Source organism: Pyrus communis, chromosome 1 (assembly GCF_041283825.1).
Source record: "Pyrus communis isolate YQ-2024b chromosome 1, ASM4128382v1, whole genome shotgun sequence".
In the NCBI taxonomy this organism is placed as follows: domain Eukaryota; kingdom Viridiplantae; phylum Streptophyta; class Magnoliopsida; order Rosales; family Rosaceae; genus Pyrus; species Pyrus communis.
The window spans coordinates 6,993,694-7,003,696 of record NC_142565.1 but is presented as its reverse complement, the minus strand read 5'-3'; the positions used below and the strand labels follow the sequence as shown (position 1 = coordinate 7,003,696).

General features: G+C 36.6%; 1 protein-coding gene across 8 annotated transcripts; it reads right to left on the bottom strand.

Moving 5' to 3' along the window:
* Positions 1-1,271: 1,271 nt before the first annotated feature.
* LOC137721122 (SET domain-containing protein) lies at positions 1,272-7,412 on the bottom strand. 8 transcript variants are annotated; one of them, XR_015963282.1, is made up of 16 exons: positions 7,149-7,412; positions 6,900-7,058; positions 6,697-6,807; positions 6,560-6,619; positions 6,231-6,338; positions 5,798-5,867; positions 5,458-5,498; positions 5,267-5,347; positions 4,926-4,961; positions 4,402-4,485; positions 3,846-3,979; positions 3,532-3,620; positions 3,270-3,418; positions 2,118-2,223; positions 2,006-2,046; positions 1,272-1,506 (listed from the first exon to the last, which is right to left on the bottom strand). XR_015963282.1 is itself a non-coding variant. In XM_088695204.1 (15 exons), exons 1-14 carry the CDS (start codon positions 7,254-7,256, stop codon positions 2,161-2,163), a joined length of 1,293 nt encoding a protein of 430 aa, XP_088551330.1. In that variant the 5' UTR covers positions 7,257-7,412; the 3' UTR covers positions 1,861-2,046; positions 2,118-2,160. The 8 variants fall into 8 exon arrangements, 5 of the variants coding, with proteins under 5 accessions (XP_088551330.1, XP_088551326.1, XP_088551328.1 ...); XR_015963283.1 differs by lacking the exon at positions 1,272-1,506 and adding exons at positions 1,721-1,916; positions 2,698-2,898 and having other exon boundaries at positions 2,043-2,223; positions 3,842-3,979; XR_015963281.1 differs by lacking the exon at positions 1,272-1,506 and adding exons at positions 1,721-1,916; positions 2,698-2,898 and having other exon boundaries at positions 2,043-2,223.
* Between the last annotated feature and the right edge of the window lie 2,591 nt (positions 7,413-10,003).

Here is a 10,003-nt window from a genome sequence, read left to right as displayed (position 1 = left end):
GTTTTTTTTCGGTTCGGTTTTTCTCGGTTCGGTTTCGGTTTTTTTCGGTTTTTTTTTTTTTTTTTTTTTTTCTCTCCCTCCAAAATTATTAAAAAAAAAAAAAGGAAATATGAAAGTTCACATTCATATTAAGAGGCCAGGCAGAATGAAAAATAAGGAGAATGAGGGTTAGGGTTACAGTTAAGGGTTTTGTTAAAAAGATTAAAAGATTAAAAATAATCTCACAAATCCTGGAGGCATGAGGGTTCGAACCCATGCCTCCATGCTTGTAAAGTTTCACTGAAACCAACTTGGCAACAGGTTCTGTTTTGTTATGATTGTATGACTAAACTATTTATAAATATTCAAAAAAATTATATATATATATATATCGGTTCGGTTTCCGAGCCTCAAAAACCGAAACCGAACTGGTCAGATTCGGTTCGGTTCGATTTTTTTTCGGCCTCGGTCCGGTTCGGTTTTCGGTTTTTTGAACCCACCCCTAGTTGGCCCCCACAGAAATCCATACTGTCTTAAAAGAGATGACCAAAATCCAGTAGAAAATGTGTTTGCACGTTGTTGCAGGATTGAAAATGAATAAATAATTATGTTGCTTTTTTCTTTTCATAAGCAATGTTTGAATTCATAATGCCAAAGAAAGCTGATGACCCTAGGTTTGTTTTTTTTTTTTTTTTTTTTTTAATTTTATTTTTTAATTTTTTAATTTTTAATTTTTAATTTTTTATTTACAAATTTACAGTGTCAAACAACAAACTGGCAGCTGGAAAGGTGAAAATCACCAAGAAAACTGAAACTTGGTTCAAAAATATTAGAGGAAGTACAGGCCATTGTGTGTGACATGCAAAAGTGCTACTAATTCAAATTTCCAACATGCTCAGCAAATCTCTAACTTTTCAAAAGTAATTAAATTGAAATTAATAGATTTTTCTTCTGCACACTGATTATTGAAGATTCGCTACGAAGAATGAATCCGTAACTTACTGAGGTTTCAAAATGGACTACACCATCCATTAATCTAAACAGAACCGTCTCAGCAAAGCAAACAATTTAATCTCCTTCCTCCAGAAATGGCATGTTTTATTACTTCACAGAGCTAATTTCTTCCCAAATATTCAAGGCAAGTGGTTTTTAACATTAAAATACCACAACATGATTAACACATTAAACAAACAGTTTTATTAATATAAATTATTTTCTTGCACAGAATTAGCGTTTTCAATGTATCAATTATCAAAGCAAGTGGTAATTATTAAAATGAATATGTTAACATACTCTTATAAGCATAATCCAATAACCTAAATATAGTGTTTTAATCGATATCAACAATAAAAAACAATGCAATTGTAAGCATAAATTTAGGTGATTCAATGGTTAAAAACCATGTAAACCGCCTAGACATGAAAATATATGAAAATTAAGGACTAACTTGAGCTCGGAGTTCACATAAAACTTTTAAGAGTAGCAAATGCTCTGTCGTATAGGGTTCCTTGTAATGAGATATAACCTCTGCACAAACAACACAATGGCAAAAATGGTAGTCTATTTAAAAAATGAAAACAGATTAAAAACAGTGAACGATGCTAAGATGAATAAAACTGAAACCCCAAACAACGAATTAATAGCTGGGAAGAAAGGGAAAAAACACACGCATAAATAAAATTTCTAATTTTCGACCACCCCTAATTTATCATTAAGCTAAGCAAATACACAACAATAAGAATTTTCAAATAGTTAAATAAATATCAACTACCCTACACAGGAACTTCAAGCTCTTACATATCACAAAGAGAAGCACATCCATCTAAAGAATTGAATATTATTATCACTACTATGCATTCAGTTTCATTTCAAGCTACTATCTAATAAAACCTTTCAGTCAAGGTTTCTGTAAATTAATTTCAATTTGAATAACAAAACTATTTTTAGTAAATTTCTTTACATCTTATTACAAATTATTACATCTGCTCGGATTTTAATACACTGAAGATAAAGTTAAAGTCCTTACATCGCAATCTGAATTGAGATCTAGCTCATTGAATCACTATTCAATGCAGGGAGAGGTCACACCGCTCCTGTGGTCTCCTCCCTTCAGGGGATTGATCGTGCCTCCTCCCATTGAATACTGGAGGTGAAGCCCTACAACGCTTAGGGCTTCGGCTGTCATGAGGACTCCTTGATGTTCTTTCCAAACTCCTTTCTCTCCTCACAGGTGATCGGGGACGACTGCACATTAGAAAAAAATAATCGAGTTTCAGCAAAATACCCAGACAAATGATATGCATACATAGAAATTCGACCTGAAGAACAAAGTGCTGGCTGTCGACTTTCTAACGCTCTCCCCCCCTCCTTTTTCTGGCCTTGGGACCGGCAGCATAAGATGAACTTACACAGGCGGATTTATAAAAATGTGGACTATATTATAGAAATTTACTACTATAGCCTCATTCACTTGAGAAAGCATTCACACAGAAATCCAAATTCACCCAGCAAAAATGTGTCTTCTATTTTTAGTTGTACCCTGATATCCCACATTACCGCTCCAAATGCGTACGAGCCAGTTTGGTGGGTTTTCCTTCATGTTAGCCTAATATTGTGGGCTCCTAGTTTCCCAGAATCCCGGTTTCTCATGTACAGTTTCATATAAATCCATAACTTGTACCTGTGTCTGATTGCATAAATAATCTCCGATGATATTACCTCTCTCGAGTCTTTGGTGGTATTGCAAAACCAATATCATCATCTATGGCAGTTTGTTGTAGTCAAAGTGTCGCAGTAGTTTCTTAGCCACGCAGAAGCAGTTTTGAGGATATGAAGTTCACCATTGAGGAGATCCTGAGCCATTTGCCTCCGGATAGAAAGTCTTTCGCATGTAACTGGAGAACTTACGGGTCCCAAAGACTATGCACATACTCAAGAAGCACTAAAGGAGTTACTACATTTGTAGTCAGATACAACATTATGTAAACCATAGAAATGATTATATTAAAATTCCACTCTCTTCATATGTTTAGTACAGCTTCCCAAACGCCTAAGAACTCTCCAGTTATAAAATTCCTCAACTTCATTAATATCTCAACCAAAATGAGTATGTTACTGCAACACGTCACCGATTCAATATTCGTACGCTTAAGAATTCCTTCATTCAAAAGAACCCTAATTGGTGTATGCTTTCGTGAATTAATGCATTATCATAGAAGATAATGAACTCTTGTTTAACTTAGCATAGACAAGTTCTGTAAACGAAGGGAGTAAAAAGTTAGCATCATTACCTTGATAGATGCATCACAATCCTCCGCTAATTGGGTTAATTTTGATAACAACATCTGATGTGCTTCAATCTCTCTGATGCTGTTTGTTAAAGGACGTCGAGCCAATCGACCATCATGTTCTGCAGCTTCTTTGGCCAGGTCACTAAGTTCTGAATATTAAGAAACAATCAATAAACTATTTCCAGATGAGTCATAAGGTTAAATGAGCTCAGAAGCATATTAAGCAATGCATGCGAGTAAGTTAACATGAAGAGAAATGCACCTTGAGGAGAGGCGCAACATAGAACACGAGCAAAAGCACGAAGTGACTGAGGAATTCCTTTCCCTTTTCCACTACCAGACCTAACTTCCCTATGTCATCGTACGATTATTGTAATCAGTAAAAGATTTTCATCACAAGATATCACGTCATCACGCGGATAAACGCAAACAAGACTGGAAATGGAACAAAAGAAACAGAATATTTGACTTCACAGAGAACCACTAGATACGGGGGATAAAGGCCATGATGTAGGCAAAGGAACAAAAATAGGGGAAAAAAAGGAAATAAAAGAGATATAGTGCATCACTACCAACTTGATAGTGAAAGAATTCATTGAAGAGTCGAAACCATTGACATCATTACTGATTGGTCTGTGATGTCTCTTCAAAAGTTCCCACTTCATTTCACGAAGGACGTCATGGTGAGGTATATTGACCTGGATCTCGACCTGAAAATAGACCAAAGGCATCCATAACATTTACAGATTACATATAACAAAGCCATCATCTGGAAAGAAATGATGTAGAACGTGTATTCAGTATCTTACTAATTAACACTGGATGACAGATAATTAAGTGGCTTGAGTCTTCAAGCAAACTTACTGAACATAGAGATTATAAATACTCAACTAATTGCAATCACTATGCTCCCATGAAAGACATCCAACTTATCAAAGAGGTTTTTAAGCAAGTGCTAGATCAAAAGTAGTCTTGGTCATGGAGTCAAAGGGAGAATAGTTTTGTTACCAAAAACAAACTTCTAGTCGAAGTGTTAAATCAAAGTAAGAAGTGTGAATTAAGCAACAGAAACATTTTCCCAACATAACAAAGCAATCCTTGTGACTATAGTGAACTGAAATCCAAGACTGACCTGGTCATGGACGTTGTATGAAAGTGTAAACCCAAAGTCAAGAAGCAGGGTAGCATTTGAAAATTTTCCGTATCTTATCAGTACCTATACAAATATACAAATTGAAGTCCAGAGTTACAACTTTAAACAACCACTTCTGCAACATAACCATACGCACGAACTGCTCCAGAGGATGTTTCCATGTACCAATTCATACTAATAATAGGAAACCCCAAACTTCCAGTAATTTCTAAATATTAATTCCACAGCATATATCAAGCAATCTTGTGCTTTTTACTCTAACATAGACCCTGTGTTCATGTATTGTGATCCGTTATCTGTTAACACACAATGACCACTGAGGAATAAAACGTTTTACAAATTCTTTGTCATTAAAATTTCAAACCCAACGAGAGACATCTAAAACGAAAATGAGTGAAAATGTTAATGAGTAGTCTACAAAAACAAAAATTGATCAAAATTCCAAAGGGTGCCTGTAATTTTAAATAGGGGAAATAAACCATCTTAATTAAGTAGCATCTAACCTGTTCACCAGGAGCATAATTGCGGTCAGCAATGACCTGCCCAGATAAATATCAGGCATGAAAAATCAAGAACATTGTTCACACATATCCCTGATATGCATAAATTTTAAAGGGAGCTAGTAATTGCAAATATAAGTAGCATATGAGAAATGAATTTGTTTTGCATCCCATTAACTGAACTAATATAAAGCAATAAAAACATAAAAAAGACTCAATTTCCATAAGAGTGCAGAATGAAAATGAGAATATAAAATTCTTGCACTCCTATAACCAAATCAAGATGTGAGATAGAGAATCAAAACGCAGAGAGAGAGAGAGAGAGAGAGAGAGAGAGAGAGTACCTCTGAGATATGTTTGTCGTTGTCACTCAACACTATTGATTCTGAAGTGCCGTCATGATTCAAAAAATCAGCAAATGGGATCTATAAAATAAATTGAAAATCCAAAAATTCATATGTAAAGGGGAAATAATTGAACTTCCATCATAAAGTTCATAACACTATTTACAACGGAATCTTTATAAATGTGTTACCAGGGAATAACCCTTCATGCTTCCCCATGCTCGAGAAGTAACTGCGAAATCCACCGTGAACCAGTGAGAATAAGTTGTATAGATCTTTAAGGGATGCAACTGCTGCAACTAATAATATCTAGAATAGTTTGTATCCAGCAATCATATAAAATCGGAATGAATAGGTATATAGGTAAATGGAGATATAACTAACTAAAGTATATGAAATTGGATGCCATTGAACATCTACACCGCTGCTGGCATTCATTCATTTTATTCAAAAAATTGGAATTAAGTACAATTGAAGCAATTTATTCAGACAGTCTAGGACATGAAAATGCTTTAAAATGGAGAAGCTTACCTAAAGCATATACGTGCATGAAATCCATAAAGGTGATACTTTTGGACATTTCAGGAAAGTTCTTGAGAGCCTGAAAATATGTTGTAGCAATAATCAGAATCTAAAAGTTAATAACAGAGAAGTGATTGACAATCATCTCATATCTCAGGTAAGTATTGACTTGTTTAAGTTTCAAAAGTTATTAAGTTGACGGGATTCCAACTATTCCAAATTCTGAAGAATGTGTGCCACCAACAGTTGATGGGTTACTCTGGTTGATTAATTTTGCCAGAACATTCAAGATAATGGGACATTGAATTACATGCCACCAACAGTTTAAATCCTGAATAGAGATGATGATATTAAACTTTAAGTTTAAGCATATACATGGCAGAGGTTCACTCATGAATGTCTCAAAACCATTAACCAGTGTATAAAACAATCAAGTACTTACCGTCCTAATTGCCAAAAATTCCTTTTTGATTTGAGATCTTTGATTAATTGTTTCCTGATATACAGAGCTTTGGCGAATCAGCTCCAGCTCATCGTCACTCCAAAATATCTAAGAATATACAAACAACATCCAAGTCAATAACAGCAAATTCTTGCCATTCAAGAAATGTGTACAACCAAACAAATCAACTACATGTAAGGACCATTGCTCAGTTAAATTCTGTTCCATTCATGTTCAACACATGCTGTCTGAATTGACCGTCTAACAACATAACCTACCAAATTATCTATAGGAATGCAAATGATAACTTAATATCATATAACACTCACCGTGCAATGCATCTCCTCCGGGCGAGGAAGCCAGCGAATGTAAGGGGCCCACCCGGAATCCTGCATTAACAAAACCCTCAAACTCCACAGAAAAAATCTTTCCACAACATAGTAATTAAACTAGAATAGCAATCTACATTGCCCATTTTTTGCTCAAACAAAACGACAGTGGCAAGCTTTGCAGCATCGCCAACTCCATCACTCAACAAATCTTTCAGTTCCGGAACGAGATTATCCGGAGCTAGTTGCTGCAATTATAAACCAAAACAAAGCCTCTTAAATCATAAATTAACAATTTAAACTGTGATTAAAGTCTTAAACAATTTGGGTTAGGATTTACCACGCTGTACGGAACCTTCAAAACGCAATCTCCAGCTGTTATGCTCTTTGAAGCAAACAGAGACGTTCCGTACGCCGATTTCCCAATTGAAAGTGCCGATGAAATCTCGGCGCCGGCCTTCCGCTCCAGCCACGGCAAGAAGTCGTCGGATTCGTCGACCTGGTAGAGAACGATGAATTGTTAGCAAGAATTTGAAATGTTTCGGTTGTTTCCGGGATTGTGAAATTCTATGTTTGGCTTTTGGGATACCATGGGCTGGGACAAGGAGTGGAAGTTGAGCTTGATACTTGGAGTGTAGGAGAGGCTGAGATGTTGACGGCGGAGACGCCATCGGATTTTTCGCGCTCCCAGTAGCATTGCGGTGCGGGATTGGGACGTCACCGTTTTGAGGAGAGTGTTGGCTTGGCGCTCAACTGTCGTATCCACGCGGGGAAGGTGTGGGGAATTGGTCCGCGGCTGGAATAATTTTGACCTCTGGTTTAAAAGGGACCGGAATATGGTATTACGGTGTTTGCGTGGGGTATAAACTGAATGGCTGTTATAAACTTATAATGCTCCTCAACGTTTGGATAATCTTTAATATTCAATTATTGTTATGAAGTTATTGATGTACAAAATCGGATTAATTTTAAAACAACGTGAAATGTCAAGGTGTGATTTTTGTTCACAAGTTGGATTACGTTCACGAAAGTAAAAGAGTTCTCATTAATAATGTAGAGTTTACATGATACAAAGGTTAAGCATAATGATTATTAGTGAGTTCTAATAATGGTTCAGAGAATCTAAGACCATAAGAAGCTTAATTGTGGGAGACTTGTGGAGACTTGCAAAATCCAAATAATTTAGTAATCACGAGACTTTTGAGTACCGAACTAAAGTAGCATATACGGAGTCTTCCCTAATATGAATTGGCGTGATTCAGTAAGAAGAGATGAATCGTCAATAACATTTTTCAACCGCATTGCATGTTCCTCGACCATCTTGTTCCACTGCTTCGACAAGACCATTAACAATGAATGATAAAGTTACCATATGATCAAATGCAATACAAAGATCAAATACGAAATGACCTTCAAAACATTATCTACTCAAACAAGGAAATGAAACAACATCTGATGTGCCTTAATCTCTCTGCTGCTGTTTGTTAAAGGACGTCAAGCCAATCGACCATCATGTTCTGCAGCTTCCTTGGCCAAGTCCTAAGCCCTGAATATTAGGAAATAAAATAGATACAGTGCATCGCTACCAATTTAATGGTGAAAGAATCCATTGAAGAGTCGAAACCATTGACATCACACTGATTGGTCTGTGATATCTCTTCAAAAGTTCCCACTTCATTTCACGAAGGGCATCATGATGAGGTATACTGCCCTGGATCTGGACCTGAAAAATGACCATACGCATCCCCAAACATTTACAGATTACATATATCAAAACCATCATCTTTCACACGTATACCTGATAATATGTACAAATTTTAAAGGGAGCTCGTGACTGCAGAAATAAGTAGCATAAGAGAAATGAATTTGTTGTGCACCCCAATAACCGAACGAATGTAAAGCAATAAAAACATCAAAAAGAATCAATTTCCATAGCCAAATCAAGATGTGAGATAGAGAATCAAAACGAAGAGAGAGAGAGTACGTCTGAGAAATGTTTGTCGTCATCACTCAACACAATTGAATCTGAAGTCCTGTCATGATTCAGAAAATCAGCAACCAACATAACCCACCTCATTATCTCTAAGAATATCACAACACTCACCGTGAAATTATCAACCAAAAGAAACGCTCTTAAATCATAAATTAACAATTTAAACTGTGATTAAAATCTTAAATAATTTGGGATTAAAACTTACCACGCTGTGCGGAACCTTCAAAACGCAGTCTCCAGCTGTTATGGTCTTTGAAGCAAACAGAGACGTTCCGTTCGCCGATTTCCCAATTGAAAGCTCGGCGCCGGCTTTCCGCTCCAGCCAGGGCAAGAAGTCGTCTGATTCGTCGACCTGGTAGAGAATGAAGAATTGTTAGCAAGAATTTGAAATGTTTCGGTTTTTTCCGGATTGTGAAATTCTCGGTTTGGCTTTTGGGATACCTTGGAGTGTAGGAGAGGCTGAACTGTTGACGGCAGAGACGCCAGCGGATATTTCGCTCTCCCAGTAGCATCGCGGTGCTGGATGGAGGAGAGTGTTGGCTTGGCGCTCGACTGGCCTGTCCACGCGGGTACGGGTGGGCCGGAAACCCAAAAACCGAAAAAAATCGAACGGTTCACCGATATGTGACAGAAAAGGACAAAAGTAAAAAACCGAACTGAGATTGAAAAAAGGAACCGAAACCGAAGGTTGGAGAACCAAACCGAGTCAAATATAAATTATTTTTTTATTTATAAACTCATGGTGTGTTTGTTGGACCGGATTAGACTAGTTTCAGGGACTTAGCTGGACTGACTTAGACTAGATTAAGATGGAGTAACTTAGTGAAGCGTTTGATGCAGTATCAGACTAAGAAACATGATAATTAACAAAACTCAAAAATTATATTATTTTAAAGCATATCTAGAATATTTATATTAATTCTTCCTCTTCTTTTTTTTTTTTTTTTTTTTTTTTTTTTTTTTTTTTTTCCTAGAAACCCTTTTTTTAGAATGCTATGTCTTCCCTGCCTCACCACTTCCCCTTTTTTCTCCATCCGTCATAATCCTCTCTGTCTCTTGATTGTTTCCTTCAGCAAGCTTGGCTTGAAGATTTGTTGCTTTCATGGAATCCCGTTTGCAAAAAATCAACCAACGAAACACCTTTCAAAATCTCATTTCCTTTCATGCAATTCCCCAGTTCTTACTAATTGCCATTCCATTTTCTTTTGTTTTCTCTTTCAATTTTGTCACCAACCAAACACCTTTCAAAATCCCCAATTCCAAATAATTGCTTACCTTGTCTGGCGTACTAGATTCAAATCATGGTCCGCTGAAAATGAGAGTCAAAAATTGAATTCTCAAGATAGAACACAACTGGTGGGGGAAGAATCAACGGAAGCGGGGTGGTTGGTAAGTGAAAATTAAGGGTGTTTCTGAGAGAGAGCGATGTATGTATGTGTGCGATCTGAGAT